At 38.3% G+C, this 24,165-nt stretch overlaps 1 protein-coding gene across 5 annotated transcripts in view; it reads right to left on the bottom strand.

The window, feature by feature from the left end:
- Positions 1–268: 268 nt before the first annotated feature.
- The window catches only part of tmem63a (transmembrane protein 63A), a 34,636-nt gene continuing 10,739 nt past the window's right edge, over positions 269–24,165 (bottom strand). For 3 of the 5 annotated variants that reach the window (XM_041805586.1, XM_041805589.1, XM_041805587.1), the window contains 12 exons: positions 23,715–23,855; positions 21,021–21,174; positions 18,975–19,081; positions 18,795–18,881; positions 18,541–18,606; positions 18,127–18,289; positions 16,059–16,164; positions 15,771–15,938; positions 15,403–15,518; positions 15,086–15,136; positions 13,712–13,835; positions 11,427–13,017 (listed from right to left, as the gene is read on the bottom strand). In XM_041805586.1, the coding sequence (XP_041661520.1) occupies positions 12,920–13,017; positions 13,712–13,835; positions 15,086–15,136; positions 15,403–15,518; positions 15,771–15,938; positions 16,059–16,164; positions 18,127–18,289; positions 18,541–18,606; positions 18,795–18,881; positions 18,975–19,081; positions 21,021–21,174; positions 23,715–23,855 (1,381 nt within the window). In that variant the 3' untranslated portion in view covers positions 11,427–12,919. Of the gene's footprint in view, positions 2,205–11,426; positions 13,836–15,085; positions 15,137–15,402; positions 15,519–15,770; positions 15,939–16,058; positions 16,165–18,126; positions 18,290–18,540; positions 18,607–18,794; positions 18,882–18,974; positions 19,082–21,020; positions 21,175–23,714; positions 23,856–24,165 lie in introns of those variants that run through there. The other 2 variants (XM_041805588.1, XM_041805590.1) reach the window with 2 other exon arrangements.

The following is a 24,165-nucleotide window of genomic DNA, read 5'->3' as shown; positions in this document are numbered from 1 at the left end:
CACAAATTAGATGATGACATTAAAATCATAAGTTGGTGTGCTTATGATTATGACTTCACTCCAAATAATTTAGATTATAGATACAAATCTTGGATAAGTAAAAGTATAACAGCCATATGCAACATTGTACAGAAAGAAGAGGTCATATGTTTTCAGACATTCAAGGAGACTTTCTCTCTGGAACAGCAAGATTCTTTTAGGTACCTCCAATTAAGACATTATTACAACCAAAAAATCAAAAAGAAAGAGACTAGAGAAGCCAGTAAACACTTTAATCCAGTTTGTGAATGCATATAAATCTGATGTTAAAAGAGGTATTATTTCTCAGTTACATAAAAGCCTTCAGAACCTAAACACTAACTCCACAAAGTATGTAAATGAAAGATGGGAGATAGAAAGCACTCTGAAGATAACAGATAAAGAATGGCAGGATATGTGTCCCTTTCAGTGGAAAAGTACAAAATCTCATGCATGGAAGGAATTTTGCTGGAAAAAATTTTATCAGTTTTTTAAATCACTCCACATATGAAAGTAAAATATGACAATGGCAGCTCTCAATGTTGGAGGAAATTTGGTTGTCAAAATGCAAATCACTTTCATATTTTTTGGGAATGCCAAAAAATACAGAAGTACTGGAAAGAAACACATACAGCAATACAAGATATTTTAAAGGCCAAAATACCCTTTGATTTCAAAACCATATATCTTTATTATATCTCTCCTAAAATAAAAGGTATTGATAATTATTTGATCGCTGTTTTGTTGATGGCAGGTAAGAAGGCTCTTACTAAAAGATGGATGACACCTGTTGAACCTACAATTAACTGGAGATTTACAAGATGGAAAAGATAACTTTTTCAGCCAATTTAAAACTGGAAAAATTTAAATTGCATTGGGCAAAGTGGGTGCAATATGTTAGGCCTCTGAGACCTGATTTTGTGAACACTGCACAGTGAGGGAGCGCAGGTTTCAGCAATTTTTCAGTGATTATGTTTTTTTTCTCCTCTTTCTCAATACATGATTGCCGTCATTTGCAAATTGGAAGATGAAAACTGCCACTTTTGTTTGATTGGACTATTATTATTATTTATTCCTTTTTCTTTTCATTATTATTACTTATTTTTCTTTTTTTCTTCTGTATCACATTCTTTCTGGTTGTAAATAGTTCACTTTTTCTTGGCTCCCACGAGTAGCCAAAAAAAAAAAAGTCCAGAAAATGCATGTCAACAAAGACCTGGAATTTGGAGTTATGTACACAAAGATCTGTTGGAATGATTGATTATGCATAATCTTGTGAAAATGTACCATTCCACTTTCTTGCATGTAAATGTAAGGACTGTATTACTGGACAAAAGAAAATGTTTGGTGCATTATGAAGGGACAATTACAATGACTGAAAGCCCTCACTGTTTAGCAACTTAAGATGTATATTTAGTTAGAACGAAATAGAATCCCACTTCAAATACTTCAATAATTCATGTTTTCACTCCCCAGATGCTTACAGATTGATGTAACAAAAAATAACCATTTTCTATATGTAGACACATTTTACACAACATCCCAACTTTATTTTGAATTGTGTTTTGTAGTTCTTATTATTAGTGCCACACTTCACCACTCTTGAATCTTAAATAACATAATTGTCTTAAACATGCACAGGCAATTTACATGCAATGAGGCATGAATATGCCTGTTTGTATTTGATAACATTTAAGTAAACCTCACTTTTTTTCATTTATTTTGCCATACCAGACCTGTTTTATATTTCTGCCAACATCTCTACTGCTGCTCGTCCAAGCAGCCAATTCGTGTCATTTTCATTGAAGCTTCAGAGCATGAAGGATATTTGAAACAAGTATGAACGGGGAACTCTGTCATCAACAGATAATACTTTTTTCAGTACTAATAACAGAATGTTGTAGATATAAACAGTTTTAAAAATGTGTTAGATTTAATTCAAGTCTTATGGGATGTAACTTTAAGTCATCATTGAAGGCAGAAAAAATCAACAATCTGATAAAAACACAAGCAGGTATCAGTAATTCTTTATGTCCATTCATTTCCATGCTTGTCTCTTCCCATGCCACAGCGACTCTAGAACTCTGTGTGTTGGCTGTAAGTGTCCAAACAAAAGGGCCTTGGTCTGCAGTCACATGCTTCATCAGCAGTGGTGATTTCAGCTGTCTGGCCCTCTGCCCTTCTGGCTAATGTAGTCCACCAACAGAAAAGAGAGGGAGAGTGGGGTGACTTTTCTACAGAGTACCCCACACAGAAGAGAGCACATAAGGACGGCCCCTCACCAACCCACCCACTCACCCACACAGACAAACACACTTTGAGCTTGTGGCTCAGGATGGCACCTCATTAGAGTTGGCAGTGTAGGTGGAAGTTTTGGAGCTGGAAGCTACTGAGCGACGCACACATGGACACACAAACACATATACACAGACCCACTCCACTTCTGTTTCCCAATTGGCCGGGAAGGAAGTAATACTTGGAATGAAGCAGTCTGTTTCTGTCCCCGTCCCGCTGCTCTGGGAAACTCACCTCCCAGGCGACCAGCGTTGCCACGGCACTAATCCTGACGGACAAAAGATGGGAGTGCCACAGAGCACGATGCTGCCAGACACTCTCATTGGTTGGCAACATCCCACGCGATGCTGTGATTGGCCAGTTCTGTGTTTATATACAAATTGGAGCAGCCAGAGGTCATATCCATCGATCTTGGTGGTGACATGAAGGAAACCTGACCTCAAAACGTACCTCTAAATGGGTTTAATTCCTGTTTGATACACACATACATGCACACACAAACACAGCAGCTCTTTCTGAAGTTCAGTGGCCTGGGAGTGCAGCATTAAGTGAATGCTGAGAGAGTTGGAGTGAAGTGACTAAATAATAGTGTCTGTGGTATACAAAGCACAGACGACAACAATACCAAGAATGCAAAGAGGGCACTGGGTTCAGTGGGTTGCACACCTACACACTAAACCAGTCACAGAGGTTTTGGATTAACATTGGATAAATATTTTGATCCGGAGTGAGGCGTTGTGTTTAAAGTAGTAAAACCTTACAGGCTAAGGTTTTATGTGACCTAGGGTGCCCTTTTATGAACAGCAGCTTTTTGGGCATTTCCTGATTTATGCTCTTAAGCTGTACTAAAATAACATTGATTAACTTAGAGCAAAATCTGTCTCCTTAATACTACTATACCCTTTAAATCTTATTATTACGCACACTTTCTTCTTGCCAGTTTAGAGCTGAGGAGAAATAATCTGTGTCTCAATTCAGAGCTTCTCCCTTTTTAAGGACCCAGCCTTCACAGCCTGTGTAGATCACTCAAGTTAATCTGAAATGACATGGTCCGGTCGACAGAGGATCCTTACCCGTTTGTTTCTAAGTACAACCTTTGTCGCCTAGCAGCATGGACATCTGCACTGAAACTAGCTAACAACTAACGTCATGTAACTTAACCCATTATATTTGAAGTTTCAAGGCCATTCTGTTTTTTTTTTTTAATTAAATTAGTACTGGAAGTTATTTGCTTGAGTCAAAACCAATTACCTAAATTCCAACTGGCTTAGTTGGCTGCTAGAGTCATCCAAGGCCGGCAATTAATCTTGGGATATATTGAGCCACAAAAGGTGAACTGGATTTCCTCATTAGCATAAGAGAGGAAACATCTAAAGAAGCCTTTAAAATGGGTTGCTATAATGATTTAACTCTGAAGGATGCAGACCTGAATTGGGACACAGTTGAAGAATGATGAAATGGCTAGGTGAACATATTGGCCAATGTTAGCTTTGCACATATTGTACAGTGCCTATAGAAAGTATTCAGCCCCTTGGATGATTTATCCTTTTATTGATTTCATAAATCAATCATGGTCAACAAATTGGGCTCTTTTGAAAATAAAAAAAACTCTTTAATGTTAAAGCAGATTTTTACAAAAGTAATGTCAATTATAAAAAATATGTAAGGTAAAATAAGTGATTGCATACATATTTACCCCCTCTAAAGTGACTGACCTAATTCAACAAAGGTTCAGCCATTTGGTGCTAGTAGTCTCTCACAGGGAATGTGATTCAAGTGACTGCAGTATAAAGACACCTGTGTCTCAAAGGTCTTGTCACTGGTTAATCAGTATTCCTGGCTACCATTACACCATAAAGAAAAAAGAACACTCCAAGAAACTCAGAAAAAAATGTTTTTGAAAAGTATAAGTCAAGGGATGGATGCAAAAAAAAAGTCCAAAGCACTCAACATCCAACAATCAACAATCTGCCTAGACCAGGCCATCCACACAAACTGTGAGTGACTGTGCAAGGAGAATAGTGAGAAAGGCCATCAAAACCCCTATGACTACTCTCAAGGAGTTATAAGCTTCAGCAGCTGAGATGGGGGAGACTCTGCGTACAACAACTGTTGTCACCAGTCAACATGGGAGAGTGGCAAAGAGAAAAGCTACTGTTGAAGAAAACTCATTAAATCTCCACTAGCATTAACCAAAAGGCACGTGAAACTCCATGGTCAAGTGAAAGAAAGTTCTTTGGTCTAATGAGACCAAAATGGTACTTTTTGACCATCAGATAAAACCATATGTGTGGGAAGCACCGAACACTGCACATCTTCACAAACACACCATCCCCACTGTGAAGCATGGTAGTGGCAGCATCATGCTGTGGGGATGCGTCTCGGCCCTGGAAGGCTTGTAAAGGTAGAGGGTAAAATGAATGCAGAAAAAAACAGGAAAATCCTGGAGGACAATGTAATTCAGTCTGGTAGAGAAGTATGGCTTGGGAGAAGATTTTCTATTGAGACGACGACAATGATTTCAGTGTCCAGATGCCTGATTGAGACCTATCCACACAGACTCAGTGCTGTGATTGCAGCTAAATGTTCATCTACTAAATACTGACTTGATGACTATTACTATATAATATAATACTGACTATTTTTTGCAATCATTTATTTTATATTATAGATTTTTTTCAGTTGTCATTACTTGGTAGAAGTCTGTTTTCATTTTGACATTAAAGAGTTTTTGTGGATTTTATTATATTTATTTATTAAATTGACCGATTTACAAAATCCATAAAAGGGTAAAACATCTCAGGGGGTGAATACTTTCTATAAGCACAATAGTTTTACCAATGTAGACGAAACTTTTCACAACATTTTCACAAGAAAGCTCTGTTTCATTCATTGTCTGCATACATGTGTCCAAACTGTAAAGATAAAAAGACAAACACTAATCTGTTATTGCACAATATAAGTAGCACAGATAGATGGTTTGTTTTGCAGAAATGTATTTATACTTTAAAGCCCAAATCTTGCTTCAAAGAAATATGCTTTTCAAATGCATTATGGGGAATGTAGGATCCAGTATTTTTCAGCAGACAGAAGACTCAAGTTCGGGATATTAAATGCCTTACATACTTTGGGAATGCTTTTAGGTGACCAGCTCTACAGTCTCATACAAAAATAATGCTAAAAAAAAAAACTATCTGTGAGAACATCTGACTGACCTATTTGGAAGCAAGATGCACCAACCCACTCCCAGTTCACATGTAATTGAATCAAACCTCAGATCAGACCTTCACACACCCAGAACTAGAAGCTCAGAACCATATGGGCCAAAACAGAGCCAGTGAATTTGTGCTGTGTGTAATATTGGGTCAAAGTTTTGTGTGTGGTTTTGGAGCTGCATGATGCAGTTCTGGCAGCTGCTGCTGGACAGAGCTTCTTCCCAGGCTGCTGCACCCTGAACACCCACATCCCTCCTATTCTACTGAAAACACAGAAGACATTCCTCTCATCAACAAATGCATTAAACACATTTTAAACACACAACCCATAGACATAACATCAGGTGTGTAATATAAACCCTCCCCTTTTTTTTAGCTCATCTATGGCACCAAATGAGGATATCTGCAAGTTATTAGTGCCCCCGCATCCTGACCCTGCACAGCTTTTTCACGTGACTTTGTTGAGGTATGTCTGTTTAGATCTGTCTCCTGGTCTCTTTGCAGGAGAGTCATGCTGTGTATGTTTGTGTGATTATTATAGTTTTAACCAAAAACAGGAGAAACTGTGGTTTTTTTTTTTTTCAGAATACTGGAATCTATTTATCTCTGAGGATAGTGTGATTGCTCAATCTTATACAAACAAGGTTTGAAAAAATAAATAAATCAGACAGTAAACTAGAACAACTGTTTTGTAATGCTAAATCTTGTTTTTGCCAGATATTAAGGGTGACACACTTTAGATTGTTTTGTGAAGTTCTGTGAGTAAAAGCCTGTCCAATCTAACTGTTGTTCCATTTGGATTGTAAGAACAGATTCTTGTGTCTGCTTACATGTACAGTCATGGATGAAAGTACTGGCACCCCAGGAATTTTTCCAGAAAATACACCATTTCTCACAGAAATTGTTGCAATTGTTACAATTGTTTTTGCCATATGCATGTTTATTTCATTTATGTGCATTGGAACAACACACACACACAAAAAAATAAATAAATAAATAAATAAAACAGAAGCAAAAAGCAAAAATTGACATAATTTTACACAAACTCCAAAATGGGTCAGACAAAATTATTGACACCCTTTTAAAATTGTGGGTAAATCTTTTTATTTCAAGCATGTGATGCTCATTTAAACTCACCTGTGGCAGTAACAGGTGCTGGCAATCTAAAAATCACACCTGAAGCCAGTTAAAATGTATAAAAGTTGACTCAACCTTTGTGCTGTGTGACTGTGTGTGTCACACCAAGCATGGAGAAGAGAAAGAGGAGCTGAGAATTATCTGAGGACTTAAGCAAAATTGTGGAAAAATATGAACAATCTCAAGGTTTCAAGACTATCTCTAGAGATCTTGAAATTTCTTTGTCCACTGTGTGTAATATAATCAAGAAGTTTATAACCCATGGATCTGTGAAAAGAGAAAAACTGACAAAAGAATGCAACGAAGGATAGTTGGAATGGTGTATAAACATTCTCAGTCAACTTCTTCCACACAAATTCAGGCTGTCCTGCAGACTCAGGGTGCAAAAGTGTCAGCTCGGACCATACGTGGTCATCTGAATGAGATGAAGCACTATGGCAGAAGACCGAGGAGAAACCCACTGCTAACAAGAGACATAAAAAAGCCAGACTGGAGTTTGCTATAATGTACCTGAGTAAGTCTCAATCCTTCTGAGAGAACATTTTGTGGACAGATGAGACTAAGGTAGAGCTTTATGGAAAAGCACGTCATTCTACTGTTTACAAAAAATGGAATGAGGCCTACAAAGAAAAGAACACAGTACCTGCAGTCAAACATGGTGGAGGTTCAAAGATGTTTTGGGGTTGTTTTGCTGCCTCTGGCACTGGGTGCCTTGACTGTGCGCAAGGAATCATGAAATCAGGAGACTATCAAAAGATTTTGGGCCGCAATGTAAGGCCTAGTGTCAGAAAGCTGGGTCTGAGTCAGAGGCCATGGGTGCCATGGATGTTCCAGCAGGACAATGACCCAAAACATACCTCAAAAAGCACCAAGAAATGTTTGGAGATAAAGCGCTGGAGAGTTCTGAGGTGGCCAGCAATTAGTCCAGATCTAAATCCCATTGAACACCTATGGAGAGATTTCAAAATTGCTGTTGCAAGAAGCGCCCTCCAAATCTAAGAGACTTGGAGCAGATTGCAAAAGAAGAGTGGTCCAAAATTCCAGTTGAGAAGTCTAGGTTGAGGTTGAGAAGCTTGTTCATGGTTATAGGAAGTGATTGGTTTCAGTTATTTTATCCCAAGGTTGTGCAACCAAATATTAAGCTGAGGGTGCCAACAATTTTGTCCGGCACATTTTTTCACACATCCATATGGGAAAGCTTCAACAGGAAACGTTTGGGAAAAGGCAGAGACTTTAAAAAAAAAACCCGGAGTTTGATAGAATGAATGTTCTGTCTGTCACATCTCTACGGGCCAATCAAAGCAGCAAAACACGTGACGTAGCCGCTGTCAAGCTGCGTGTGCGCAGCTACCGAGGAATAACACAAAGCATGGCAACTAAAGACATGTAAGTACTTGACTTTTGTCGTTTTTGAAAAGAAAACAACTCACTGCTGTTCTTTGTTCTTCTTTTAACGAAGAAATGTTGTTGTGTTCTGATAAAACAGGTGCTTTAGCAGCATTCACGCTATGCTCTTCCGCCATAATTGCACCGGCCTCTTGTTGCTTCTTGTTTACATCACGACTCTGCCGAGCCTGAAAGTACTGCCCCTCATCGCTGATAGGTCCTGTCACTTTCTAACTGGGCCTAAACGGTTCAGATGGGAGCTTTGCAAGATGGATTTGCCAGTGAAAAACAAGGAAACGGGCGTATCCATCTGATTTGTAAGGTTAGAGAAATGGTGTATTTTCTGGAAAAATCCTAGGGCTGCCAATACTTTCGTCCATGACTGTGTATTTGCTGATATAAGACATGTATTTATAAAATAAACTAAGCAGAAAACAAAGCTTGATGTTTTCAAGAAAATGCATCATAATGTGGTTTGTCGTGCTCAGACTTCCTTGTTACCAATTATTTGAAGCAGTGATGCTAAATGTGTGTCTCATGAGCCACATGTGGCCCTTTAATGACTTGTGACTCCTTGAAGTCTTCCTTGGAAAAATGTTTTTCCCAGAAAACCTAAAAAACTTTTTTATGACCTCATTAATGACTTTTACCTTCTTTCATTTTCATTTTCTAAAAGCCTAACTAGGGACAGGAGATGGAAACTAGCAATAGCTATAATCTCTATATGTGAAACATCAGTTACTTTTAGATTGTTTGTAACAGGCTGAAGTTTTACTATGTAATTTACATTGCCCCTATCAGATAAACTTTATAAATAAATAAATAAAATTTATTGCAAGTCATACCAATCAATTTGTTTCCCACACTTATAAAGCAGGATTTAATTGTTTAATTCAATTGTCATCCTTAATTTTTTTGTCTGTACATTTCCATCAGATGTGTGCAAGAGAATATAAATATCACTGTTTCCTGAGAAAAGGAAAAAATTCAACATTTGTTCCAAATTATGACTTTTTGCCCAACAATGTTTTTTATTTATCTGGAGTATCTTATCTCTGAATTTCATGATTTTCTAACTTTTTAGTATTAACCATATTAAACATTTTTTTACATAAATTATAATAATATAAAATTAGCTGGTATATTATCAAAAAGCAGAATAAAATGAACAGAAGATTATGCATTTTTTGTAAGATGAACAAAACCGTGATCTGACAAACATCTAACGGAGTTGACAAACATCTGACAGAGTTGACAAACATCTGACAGAGTTGACAAACATCTGACAGAGTTGACAAACATCTGACAGAGTTGATTAACATCTGACACAGTTGACAAACATCTAACGGAGTTGACAAACAGCTGAGGTAGTTGAAAAACACCTGACATTGTCTAATTTTCACAACTGGTGCACCTCTGTAAAAAACTTACATGTATGTTTTACTGAATCATGGATTTTGAGCATTTTGCACTGTTTTTGGGCACAGCCAAATGGGAAGGGTTTAGCCTATTTCCTGCCTTAGTGGCACTACAATTCTTAAAAAGCACAGAGTGTTTTAGCATCTATACTGCAACTTCCAGTCCAAGTATGACAGGCCTTGTCAAGCAGATGAACCCTTTATTTTCTGGTCACAGCATTTTTTTGTGTATTTCATCTTTTTGGCTTTAATGCTTCTATTTGGATGGGATAATAGAGTATGTTGGAAGCTGGATAGACTGTGTGGGGAATGATGTGCGAAAAAAGGAGCCACAGGCATGACTTGACACAGGCAGCCTGCTTCAAGGACACTATCCTCTGAACACCCATCATGCTAGGCTAACCAATGCTTGGTCATACTAAATTTTGATGGATTAGAAGTGCTGTTTCACCAGTGGGTGCGATATTGTGCATTCACACCCACAGAATCTCTTTTCTTAAAGTGGGAGTTCAGTAAAAGCACAAAGTGCTGTATTAGGTTTGCTGTGGGAATCTGAGGGTTGATGAAGAAGTTTTCCATTTCAGTACTGCTGTTTGTTATTTCAGATGTGAAAGGGTTTGAGTAGAATTGGGCAAAAGTTTCATTTATTGATTTAGGATCAATGGTAAACTCACCGTCTGGTTTTCTCATTTGTAGGATTTGTTAAGAAGCTGCTTGGCACTGAAGTTGGTGAGCTAAAAGACGGCCTGCTTTATAATCATGCTCATAGACGTAACCACAAGATTTTTGCAGGAGCTGCTCTTCTTTTTAGTTGATAACAGATTACAGGTACATCTAAAAAAATTTGAATACCATGAAAAATTTCAATGTTTTTTGTCACTCATATTATATAGATTCTTTGCACATAGAGTGAAATATTTCAAGCCCTTATTTCTTGAAATGTTGATGATTATGGCTTACAGATAATGAAAACCCAAAATTCAGTGTCTCAGAAAATTAGAATATTGTGAAAAAGGTCAATATTGGAAAGGCATGGTGTCACACCCTAATCAGCTAATTGACTCAAAACACCTGCAAAGGTTTCCTGAGCCTTTCAATGGTCTCTCAGTCTGGGTCAGTAGGCTACACAATCATGGGGAAGACTGCAGACTTGACAGATGTCCAGATGACAGTCACTGACACCCTCCACAAGCCACAAAAGGTCATTGCTAAAGAAGCTGGTTGTTCACAGAGTGCTGTATCCAAGCATATTCATAGAAAGTTGAGTGGAAGGAAAAAGTGTGGTAGGAAAAGATGCACCAGCATAAGGGAGAACCGCAGCCTTGAGGGGATTGTCAAGTAAAATCCATTAAAGAATTTGGGGGAGCTTCACAAGGAGTGGACTGAGGCTGGAGCCAGCGCATCAAGAGCCACTGCGCACAGACCAATCCTAGACATGGGCTACAAATGTGGCATCCTTTGTGTCAAGCCACTCCTGAACCAGAGACGTCAGAAGCATCTTACCTGGGCTGTGAAGAAAAAGAACTGGACTGTTGCTCAGAGGTCTAAAGTCCTCTTTTCAGATGAAAGTAAATTTTGCATGTCATTTGGAAATCAAGGAAGGTCCCAGAGTCTGGAGGAAGAATGGAGAGGCACAGAATCCACGTTGCTTGAAGTCCAGTGTGAAGTTTCCACAGTCAGTGATGATTTGGGCTGCCATGGCTTTTGCTGGTGTTGGTCCACTGTGTTTTCTGAAGTCCACAGTCAATGCAGCCAACTACCAGAACATTTCAGCGCACTTCATGCTTCCTTCTGCTGACAAGCTTTATGGAGATGCTGATTCCAGCAACCTGGGCTTCCATTACACCTGAGCAGTGCCACAGGCTGGTCGCTTCCATGCCACGCTGCATTGATGCAGTATTTCATGCAAAAGGAGGCCCAAACAAGTATTGAGTGCATAGAAATGAACATACTTTTGAGAAGCCTGACATTTCTGTTTAAAATATCCCTTTTTTATTGATCCTATGTAATACTCTAATTTTCTGGTTTTCATATCTATAAGCCATAATCATCAACATGTCAAGAAATAATATAATATATAATAATAACATTTCACTCTATGTGTAATTAGTCTATATAATATATGGGTTTTGATTTCTGAAATGAATGACAAAAAATTTTTGAACATTGTCATAATATTCTAATTTTTTTTAGTTGTACCTGTATACTGAGTTTGGAGGTCAAGCCTTTTTTTCAGAGTTCTGCTGAAGGTAAGGGTAGAACACTGACCAACCACTGTATTAATGGACTTGATCAGCTGATCCTGTTAACATCTTGGCATTTGATCCATTTTAGTGAATAAGACACCCACAGAATCTCTAGGTAGAGATTATTGTTAATTTTTTAAGATTTTGAAACTTGCCTTTTTTTACTTCTCTTTTTTTTATGACTAAAATTTTACCTTGTGGTTAATTTTCTCCTTTAGTATAAAAATGTTTCTTGACATAGACTTTAAATATTCTCCTATAAAGTTACATAACAAAGCAGCTTTTAGAGTGTCTAAACATCATCCAATTAGTGCAAAAAGGGCATACAGTTAACAGATAATGCACTATATGAGCCAACAGATTGGCAACTTTATTCCACTGCTTAAATCTGTTCTGCATTTGACTGAAAAAGCTGACATCAGTCAGGCCTTCGACTAGAAGGGTCTATATTTTAGTCACAGTGGGAAATTTGTGTCGGTAGTTTATCTGTTTGTGTTCATCAGATGCTTGAGGTACACTGTTGATAACTGTTGTTTCTGTTCATGTCAATATCTTTTGTGATTCCTTGGATCCTCCACCAATACCCCAAAACATTATCTTAACTAATACCAAGCATATGTTGTCAGCTTGGCACGTCATGCCCCATATTTAACAACCGTGCTAATCTCTATAGCATGTTACAAGCCCTCCAATAGTAACAGAGGTCTCTCTCAGCTGATGTTGGTACTGGTGTGAAGAAAAGGAAAAGGGGCAGGAGAAAGAGGAGTTGAGGAGAAAGTGAAGAGAAAGGGAGACAATAGTGAGAGATCAGGTGAGGAGGTGGAGCTACTGGTTTTGTCGCCCAGTAAACTGGCTCATACCAATGTCAGGAGAAGTTAGAAATCCTCTGTGCATTTGTCCTCTTTCACTACTGTGTGGACACATCAGAGGTTAATCTACCCCACTGCAGCTCAACAGTGCCCCCTAATGACAACACACACAACAGCAAAGTTTTTCCTGTTTGCATTTTTTTTTAGTTAAATCCACATTTATACCACCAAATAAAAGGCTAAGGCTGAGACATTTTATCTGTTAAGCAACCAGTGTACAGTTACATTTCTGTATATCAGATTCTTGTTAAAAGGCACATTTTTAAAACACAGTAGCAAAACTTCAGTGTACCAGTACATTAAATAAAAATAAACACTGACCTGTTAAAACTCCATTATTGGTACAGCATCAGGATCTGATCTTCAACAAAAAAATTAAAAAAAAAAATGGTTGCATCTCCTGCAGTGCTCATATAAGTTTTTGTTCTTTTGTCTAACAACAGCAAAGAAAGTAAACGTTAGTCAGTAAACAATAGACAGGATTCTCCTCTCTTCTCCTAAATGTTTGCATTAACATTAGGTAATATGTAATTCCCTTGGCATATGTTGTCCTGTATCAAAGAAGGAGTCCTAACCTGACAGAATAGAAAGCCCTGCTCAATTACCTCTTTGGCTGCAGTGTCACAGGTGTGATTTTCTTGTTCTGCTAATATCTGAATCATTAGCTTTGGCATGTGCAAAAAAGGATTTCTGCAATTATATACAAAACATTCAGGTCTACATTACTTGGTCAAGTTTGACTAGCAGGGAAGTTTCATTAAAAAATCTATGGGGCAAAAGAAGGCAAAGCAGTTTTCTTATGAATGTCCACACTTTGCTGATCAATTGCAATAAATAATACAAATTATAAAATTCAGCTCTTTAAAGATTCTTGAACTCATATAGTGTATTTATATAAGCATAAGGTGTGGAAGTCTTGATCTTTTAATCGAGTGTATTTTCCTATCAAGTACAATCTGGAGATTATATCTCTCAGTGGGACAGGCTGAGGTTGAATCAGGCTGCCATGCAAGAATTTTGTAAAAGGAAATAAAAACCAAAATGCAAAGCCATGGGGATCCTCACTCCAAAGTAAAAAAAGAATTAAATTAAAAATAAAAAAACGCTGGTTCAAGCATCTGACGTACTTCCCTCCACTGGGCTGGAGCTTAAGGTCAGGCTTCCGTCTGTTGAGCCGTAACCCTTCTCAGGTTTTGTCTCCTGTGGAGTGCTGGCAGGTGATTTAGGATTGAGCACTCGAGGGAGGTACACCTGAAGATACACAAAACAACCGAACAAAAAAGTTTTCAGTACATAGACACACAGTAACAAGATCAAAATACAGCAAATGAATGATATTTTTTACATCACAATCATTTAGTGATACATCATGATACCTGATCAACTCAAGAACAGTAAATGGCGCTAAAAGGGCTAAATATAGGATTATTGTGAAAATACTGCAAATCAGTGTCAGTTTCAGCTTGTAAAATGCCTTCACTTTTAACCTCTTTCATCCAGCTTCACGATCTGTGTCCACAGATGACAGCTTTTGTGATGTCAGCAGTAATTTTTAATGCAAAAGCAGCATGGCCCAGCGTTTTAACCACTGAGTGATGCTGAGTGCGAAGACACTGTCAGCTGTTTTCTTTGTTGCTGCACTCACAGTGATGTAGGTTGAGAACAGCTCACATCTCCATGTTCATCAATGTCACTTCTTCCTCTCTGGCCAATCGTATCAAGAATGGGCAAAACTTATGACACTAGCTTTGTCAACAACAATGATGGATGAGAAACCAGTATGACTTGTTTTTTCAAGGGATTATTTTCAGGTTTACGGCTACTGCTAAAGCCAGGCCAGGGTTCCTTGACTTCATTTTTAGGGATTCATGATATTGAAATTTTTGACAACATTTCCAAGTTCATTTTAGCCAATACCAATATTAATAAGATAAATGACATTCAAACCTAAAACTACAGTCCTTAAAACATACTGTGGGGGCACAGATTGCCCAGTGGTTTAAGGCGCCCACATGAACTCTGGTCTGTGGCTACTTCCCCTCATGTTTCTCCTCCACTCTCTCATCCCTGTTCCTGACTCTATCCACTGTCCTCTTCTATCAACAAAGGGCAGAAAAAGCCCTAAAAATGTATCTTTAAAACAGTGTAAAATTTAAGGACAAAAAAACATACAAACTTGGGTCCTTCAAATACATTTTAAAGTTTAAGGAAAGATAATGGACAAAGAGGAAGACTTAAGTTGATAGGGGTGAGCAGTGCTCTGAAACAGAGCTTGTGGGAACTGCATGTGCAAAAGGTCCACCAACATGATAAGCCATAAAGCAGGAACAGAGTATATCAAACTGGTTGAGAAATCTGTTTAGATCACCATACTTTTTAAAATCAAAGTATCAAAATGTGACATCAGTGATTTAATAGTTGTATTCTGCAAGTAAGCATGATCATATATTTTCCATTTCAATGTTTGGTCCCACCCCTAGTCTGTCCTACAGGTACTGTACCGTGGTGTTATCCTCTGCTCCTTCTGCTGTATCCTCATCCTCCTCATTGACCTGCAAAAACAAAAAGTTAGTATGAATGGCACCAAAAAGTGATTGCTCAAATTACATATCTATGTTTTTTTAAACCTGTGTTCTCATTCTCTCTTATGACATGTATTATTGTGTTTATGCGTGGAGTCTCTGCTGGCTCTTATCAGCCCTGAGATTGTGCATGGAAATTAGCTTGTAAGCTAAATCTGGTGAAAGCATTTTTTTCTTTTGTCCCTGACACAAATAAAGTCAATAAACCATATACTGATATTAAAATACAAGCTCACCTCATAGTTGTGTGGACTGAGGTATTTAAAATGGCCAAAGCAGGTGTAGCTGACGCAGATGAAGACAGTGATAAACAAAACCACCAGGGTGAATAAAGAGGTTGAAGCCCGGAATCCTGAAACATTACAGACCCAAAAGTTTACACAAGAGTTCTTAAAGATCTGAACCAGATAACATATGTTTGTTATGCTAGAAACAATCTACATGCAATAATGTAGTAAGAAAGAAGGGTTTAAATTAATTTACAGGAGAGGGCTGAACCATGGGCAAAGTTATTTGCATGCAAAATTTGACAAGTTAGTACATTTACAACACAAATGATCTATAGAAAAATCACATTCTCCTCTCTCGTGAAATTCCTTCTAACCTGTTCTGAGGACAGAGAAGAAGTAAAGCCATATCAGGCAGATGATGGGTGCGGCCAGAGCTTGATTGACAGCTGCCAGGTGGACCTGGCGGTCTAGGCGAGCAGGCAGGTAGGCAAAGTACATGTTGTGTTTGTCCACCAGGTGCTTCAGCATCATGTACAGGAGACCTGCAGACACACCAAGCACAGCTTTAATAAAAATACCTACCATAGTGGTGACAGGGAATCTGTTGTAATCATACATGATGAGTGTATTTCTCATGCTAAATAGTTCTTTTTAGTACTCACCAAAGGGCACAATAATGGGACATGTGATGCTGTAAGCCATAATGACAGTGAACACACACAAGCTCCAGCCATACATGGCTCCATATTCAAACTCGTATGCCTGGTTCTGAAAACACAAGTCAAATAGAGGGAGTGGATTTAAAATATTGAAGCGAGGCTAAGCAACAACAGGTATCAAACTACGAACTGAACATCAACTTGTAGTAAGTAAGTGAGCATATTCTATCTATGTGTCACCTTTCACAGAATAAAGTCAAACAGTGCTTCACAATAATCAAAATAAAAGGACAAAAAAATCAACAAAGAAAAGCCAAAAAAATTAAACAAGTTGCAAATGTACAAGTTAATGTTTTAGATCAGGGGTCATCAACTACATTTGTACAAGGGCCAGATTTTTTTTTTACAGAAATGCTGGGGCCAGACTTTAAATTAAACTAAATCAAATAAATATTTTGGTCAAATCAAAATATTATTGCATCAATATTTGTACTTCCTTCCACTTTGTAGGCATTTACAATGAAAGCAGCCCCTACCACCTATACCACAGCCACAAGGAAGCAATTGAGATATCTTAGCTTCATATTTCTGGGGGTTTCTATGTTATCTGACACTGGGTTAATACTACTATGCTGTGTCCTGATTGATGGAAAAGTGCAGGAATTAAGTCTTTTCTTTTAAATATCAGCCAAGGAAAACTGCATTCTCTGAGAGCCTGGAGTATAAAGTTAAATCAAAAAACTGCAGCTTTAAAGGAGACATATTTTACCCTTTTAAGACAGCTTATATTGTTCTCAGAGGTCCCCAAAACATGTCTGTGAAATTTGTTGCAGAAAAAACACTCCAGTATAGGATTTTTGTGCGTCTAAAACCCCCTCTATTTCAGCCCTTCTCAGAATGAGCCATTTCTGTGTCTGTAGCTTTAAATGGTAATTAGCTGTCTGACTCCACCCCTGACCACACCCCTCTCAGGAAATGGATGCAGCACTCCTGGTACTACAGACACTTTTAACCAAAGTTTAGGACTTGACTGGGATTCAAACCAACAACCTCCCAGCCTGTAGTCAGCAGGATAACCCATTGAGCTATCCAGCATCTCAGCTGGTAGCTGAGAGGATCAGTAGAGGAGGGCGGAACTTTCCTCCAAGTGGGGGAGGGCCAACCAAACCTGGGGGCGGGTACTTACGCTCCTGGTGAGGTCACCAGGTGCTAAATCTGAGAACGGCTTGTTTCAGCACACATTTTCTGAAAGGTGGAGAAAGAGAGGGAGAAAGGGAATGGATTTTTCGGGTATTTGAGGTGATTGTGGACAGGCCAGGGACACATATTTGTGTTAGAAAAGCCTGAAAAAGTGATTTTTGCATAATATGTCTCCTTTAATTGGGACTTGAATGATGAGTATGTGTTTATTGTGCATCATATTAACTAATAAAGGACGACAGGTGGATTTTTGTTAAAAATGGATCAAGTCACTCCTGATTAAACAGTTTTTATATTGATCATTTTAGGGTTGATTTAATTGCTATTAAGACAAAAGATTCCCTTAAAACATATGTTTTCTGAATTTAATAATCTTTTGCGGGCCAGATGGTAAGCTTTGGCGGGCTTGATATGGCTCCCGGGCCACCAGTTTATGATCACTGTTTTAGATGTTAAAAAGCCAATTTTAAAAGATGTATCTTGAGCCTTTTTTTGGAAAAAATAAGCAAATGCTTCAGAGCACAAAATTGTTCAGCCCCATTTGACAGTCATTGGAATTCACTGATAACGCTGCTTAGAGGAAGCGTAGACAGAGAGAATAAAACAGGCCCCAAGACAGAATCTTGGGGAAAGCCATCGGACAAAGCGGCACTATCGGACAAGTCAGGACCAACCGCACAGCGAAACTCCTAGTAGGCTTTCCCTGATTCGATAATGTGTTATGGAAAACAGAGCCTACATACTTTTCAATGTCAACAGGTCTTTTTATACCTCTTCAATATCTTTAAAAGTCTGGGACACCTGAGCCAAGACACAAGGAATGTGTAGGATTCCTTTCAGTTAGAAACCTGCCATGTTGGCAATAACAAACCTGTTTGACATATTTCCTTTCAGCAGCAGAGCGAGCAAATGCCATACGAATGATGTAAAGCAGTAACCCTGGCAACCGCAGCAACTCCATCCCAGAGCCAACCAAGGCTGCTGCGATCACATAGTTGACAAAAAATGCTCCTTGGTCAGGTAAGAACACACACCTGATGTGAGTAGGAAAAAAACCACGGCGCAAAATTAATGATGACAAGCAATTAATCCAAATAATTATTGAATGAAAGGAATGTGACCTCAACAAAAGTGGGTCAAACAAACATAACTGGAATAGATCAGTAAAGCTGACAATAAAACTGAATGCCCTGGATTACATCTCTTTATGATATACTGTAGTTTTATAAGCACACATGTGATCAGAAACAAAAAAGAGGGAAAGTAATAAAAAGGAATTACTTACTCAAATCTCAGTTTTCCACCTGCGAGAAACTCTTTATCAAATAGCCAGCGGAAAAACAAGGCAAGACTGATGGATACACAAAAAAACAATTGCTTAAAGTTAGGTTTGATTTTCTGTGAATCCACAACAACACACTGCATCCCGCATGTAAACTGCATCACAACCTATGCTTACTCTTTTTTACAAGTTAGCACTTCACTGAACTCTGTATCTGACAAAATACAGAATTTGATGCTTTACTGACTGTTACTCACCTTGTGAGTCCGAGTGATGGCAGGATGAGCACCATGAAGAGCAGGAAGAAGTACAGTTTCCGCATCATACTCAGCTGCTCACTGGACCTGAGACACAAACGCCACATGGTCAAAATATTTTCCCCTGCACACAGACACCAATCACTGCTCTGAAAACCTCCTGTGTGCGTGTTTGTTTACCTGCTCCAGTGTGCCTCTCCCAGAGTGGAATAGTAGACTATGGTGGGCAGCAGTGCAGAGAAAGCCCACAGCAGGAGAGTGGGGAAGAACTGAGTGACAATCGGGCTCTAGGATTAAAAGAGAAAACCAAAGGGCAGATTCAGCTTTGACAGAAATGTTATGTGGAATCTACCTCTCTCCTCCTGGCTCTGTTTATCTGTACTGAAAATGATCTGCCATCCAGCAGCTCTGACTGCACAGGGAGCTGGCCTGAGATGCCTTCATCTGGATTACTCTAGTTTAGATGCTATGAGTGCTGGCAAGCATTAAAAATTACCTCAACTGATGTAATCTGTGATGGTTCACCAATTAAAAAAGCTTAACTTTATTTATGTCTGTCCAGACTTTCTTATAGTAATGATTTTTGTTTTAAAGGTGCAGTGTGTAATATTTAGCCTATTAGCATTTAGCAAAACAAGCTTGGTTAAAATGAAACATAACATTTATAAGTAGACTGATCTAAATTAGTGTTGACATCTGGTAACACATTTTTTAAATTTATGTTTTAAATTAACTCAGAATAAGCCTTATATTCATACATAGGGAAGGTCCCCTCCAAGGAAGCTGCCATTTTGGATTTTTGCATTTTGCCTGTTTCTATGGCACCATAGAAGGAACCAAATAACAGTTAAGCATGTATTGATTTTTAAACTTCACTGGTTCCCACAGTTATCACCAGAGAAATGAGCATCACACTCCAGAATTGACTGTTAGATGTTGATAGTCCCATTTTTACACACTGTAACTTTAAAGAGAGACTTGAGGAACAGGATATATGTGACCCAATGGGAAAGGTGAACATTTCAAATCGAAAGCTTCCATAGTTCCTCCACATAATGTATTATAAATTATGTTTTTTTTTTCAAATACACTGGTGAATCAATGGTCTATAATATTATTAGAAATAGTTTGTTTGCACATACAATTATATATAAACATTTCCATCAAAACCATACAATCATGAATTGAAAATCTGACTCAGGCTGTGTACCCTGAGAAATACTTCCATCAGTCCAGGCTCATTTATTCATATTAATATATTTTTCTTAAAAAAAAAAAAAAAAATTCAAATCACGCACCAGTATATTAACCATCAAGATTAATTTTAATACACTGTATAAGTCAAATATGCCTATTCTTTTACTGTAAAACACATTATATTGCTATGCAGGATTTTATTTTGACATGGAGGCTTTTATTTTGAAATGTTCACCTTTCCCATTGGGCCATATGATGTCCTTTTCCTAAAATCTTTTATTAAAACAAGAAAAAAAAAAGCTGGACCCATTTTTCTAATTAAGTTTTCTGGGGGTTTTTTGTGATCCAAATCAAGAAAGGGAGCGGCTCAGTGTTTCCTTTTTTTTTCTTTTTTCAAATATGAAAAAAAAAAAAAGAAAAGAAAAGAAATGAAACAGAATAACGGGTTTCTCTGGATTCCTGAGGCTTGTTTGAACCAGAAAATGGAACTTCCTGAATGTACACTGACCTCTTACAATTGTGAGTGACACATCATGACTTACTCTAAATTATCATTTCAATCTAACCAGGCTTGGTCTACACTATAGTATGCCACTGTTTCCTCTCAAAGCATGTTTACAACTCTAAGCTTGTGGCTGATCCTCCCCCATGTCTTCTTATTACCAGCAGCAAATAAACTATGGTATGCTTTAATGCATGGGCTAGCTGGGGCTGTAGCCTGGAGCTTCTACCTTTGAGTCTATAAAGGGACTCTTGTGCTTGATGTAATATGTGACTTAATGCAACAAATACCCAACTGATAACGTAGTTTATATAGAAATTCCCCCCAAAACACACTGCAAAATGTCAATAAAGAACATCAACTTTAAAATCATGATATTCTTAAACACACATCAAAAAACTAACCTTACATTATTGAGAAAAAAAAACAAAAAATGACAACTACGTTGCCTATGGCCACAGAAAGATTGCATAGCCTGCATAAGAGGCAGACAAGTGAGTTATGACTGCAGGTCATCAAAGTCTCACATTAAGATAGTAGATGGGCCTCGTCACGTTGAACTTGTTCAAGGTGCTGATGATGATGGTGGGAGTAGTGAGGAAGGTGAGCAGGAAGAAGAGGAGGAAGTTGAGCATCACATAGCGGAGGTACCAGGGGAAACCTTGCACAGACAGATTGTCCCTGTAGGAAACAAAAACAGCAGAGCAGCAGGATGATAAGTCACAATGGTGAACAAAATGCAACATTTAAAACTAGAAAAGCACTAGTTTTGCGCAGACCTCCGCCATTAGCCCTATCTCCCACTAGTAGAGAATCCTTTAAAAAATTCCTGGATCCAGACGGTGATCTGGATCACTCCCAAAATCTAATCATTTCTTCCTTATGCCATTCCTGATATTTCCTGAAATTTTCATCAAAATCCGTCCATAACTTTTTGAGTTATGTTGCTGGCAAACAAACTAACTAACTAACTAAAAAACCCTGCCGATAACATAACCTCCTTGGTGGAGGTAATGAGATGGTACACCACAATCACTGCATTAAAGGACAGAAGTAACAAAAGATATCTTTCTTTATGATCACTCGGTGAGAAGACAGATGCTACTCGCAACATAAATTTGAGCTCAGGAGAGTGAGTGCAGATCTCCCACAAGTTCAAGAATTTCAGATAGCGACCATACAGGATAATAAAGTTAAAAATGTATTTAGGTGGTTGTAAATACCATTAGGCAGCCAACCTTATAGTCTATGTGAGGTAGGTAATCACTTTAATGAATAATTAAACTCTAATGGGTCATCGTTTACAGGCTGAAACATCCCAATTATAGATCCCAGCAAATCCAGAAGAATCACACCCCGTATATTATAAACCATGGAGCAAATATTGCATTATTGTATGACATAAAATTATATAGGTGATTGAGTTAAAATAGACACCACATTATTACACCGCTTTCCACATTATTAAGCAAACGAAATTTTTCTCTTATTTTCCAAAATATTTATGCAAATGACAGTCAAGAGTATTTTTCAAGTCATCAGCCATTAGAGCATAATTCAAATGTTTTTGAACAAACTTCATAATGATGACTGTTATTTAAAAAATAAAAATAAAAACCTGAAAATGCACTGTTCAACATTATTAAGCACGACAGAGTTTTAAAACAATTTTTGGTTGTAAAGAACTGAAAATAGTCATTTGTTGAATTTGCAGCATTAGGAGGTCATATTTACTGAAATCTAAAGCTATTTCAATCAAAAACATCTTAACAGGCCAAGTTACATGTTAACATAAAGACTGTTTCTTTGATATCACCTTCACTATTCTTGCATCCATTGAACTTGTGAGTTTTTGGAGAATTTCTGCATGAATTTCTTTGCAGGTCGTCAGAATAGCCTCCCAGAATGGCAGTTTTGATGTGAACTGCCTCCCACCTTCATAGATCTTTAGCTTGAGGATGCTCCAAAGGTTCTCAAAAGGGTTGAGGTCAGGGGAGGATGGGGGCCACACTATGAGTTTCTCTTCTTTTATGTCCATAGCAGCCAATGACACGGAGGTATTCTTTGCTGCATGAGATGGAGCATTGTCATGCATGAAGAAAATTTTGCTACAGAAGGCACTGCTCTTCTTTTTGTACCATGGAAGAAAGTGCTTAGTCAGAAACTCTACACTTTGCCGAGGTCATTTTCACATCTTCAGGGACCCTAAAGAGGCCTGCCAGCTCTCTTCTCATGAATCTGGCCCAAAACATGACTCCGCCCCCTCCTTGCTGATGTCACAGCCTTGTTGGGACATGGTGGCCATCCACCAACCATCCACTACTCCTCCATCTGGACCATCCAGGGTTGCACAGCACTCATCAGTCAACAAGACTGTTTGAAAATGAGTCTTCATGTATTTCTGGGCCCACTGCATGAATAGTAGGTTTATGCACGACTGCAAGCCTATGGAGGATCCTACACCTTGAGGTTGGCGGGACTCCAGACCTGGAGTTCATACCTGTTTGCTGCTTTGTAATGGCATTTTAGCATCCGCTCTCTTAATCTGATGAATTTGTCTGGCAGAAACCTTCCTCATTACGCCTTTATCTGCACGAACCCGTCTGTGCTCTGAATCAGCCACAAATTTATTCACAGTACAATGATCACGATTAATTTCTCATGAAATATCTAATGTTTTCATTCCTTGTCCAAGGTATTACACTATTTGACACTTTTTGGCAGCAGAGAGATCCTTTTTCTTTCCCATATTGCTGAAACCTGTGGCCTGCTTAACAATGTCGAAAAGTGTATTTTGAGGTTTTTATTTTTTTTTTAAATTACGGTTATCACTATGAAGTTTGTTCAAAAACATTTGAATTATGCTCTAATGGCTGATGACTTGAAAAATACTCTGACTGTCATTTGCATAAATATTTTGGAAAATAAGAGAAAAATGTCATTTGCTTAATAATGTGGAAAGCGGTGTATGATTTATGCAATTACCAAACCTTAAAAGTCGTTTTTTAAATAACTTCACTGGAAAAATGCATTTGGCCATGAGACTCTAATATGACAACACAATCACATGATTCTAAAACTTAACGATTGATGATTATGATAAAACTTAATGATTAAACTACATTATGTCCCTACCCATAATGCACCGGACTGATAACAACTAAGTCTTAGGAGCTGCATGGAGTGCACACAGTGTGAAGTTGTGATGAGTCAGAGCTTACCAGAAAACGTTTTTTGGGTGTGGTGCAAAGCTGACCCACCACTTGTTCACTTTCAGACTTTCGTAATTGGATGACGGCTGGCGGACCCTCCTGCAGCAGATTGCGCCGCCACACTCGAGTGCATTGAAGTCTTTCAGAACGCTGAGGTGAGGAAACGACAGCTGTTAGTGACACACATTAACCAATAATCTGCAGTAACAGCTGCCCACAGGCCTGATTCCAGTAAAATGTCATGTGGTGACAATAAAACCCAGCAATGACTGTCCTGATCAGATCAGAGGAACGAGCAGAGTCAGCTGACACCATGCTGCCAGACAGAAAACACTGGCACAAACCGGATGCCAAATCATCATTATAAGTGGATGCATTGTTGTGGACTGGATTGTTTAGTTACAGTATGTGTCATGTAGTCATCAGGTAGCACAGACGTTCCAGGTATTATCTTCAGCCC

Source organism: Cheilinus undulatus, linkage group 14 (genome assembly GCF_018320785.1).
Source record: "Cheilinus undulatus linkage group 14, ASM1832078v1, whole genome shotgun sequence".
In the NCBI taxonomy this organism is placed as follows: domain Eukaryota; kingdom Metazoa; phylum Chordata; class Actinopteri; order Labriformes; family Labridae; genus Cheilinus; species Cheilinus undulatus.
This window is presented reverse-complemented; position numbering and strand designations above follow the sequence as displayed.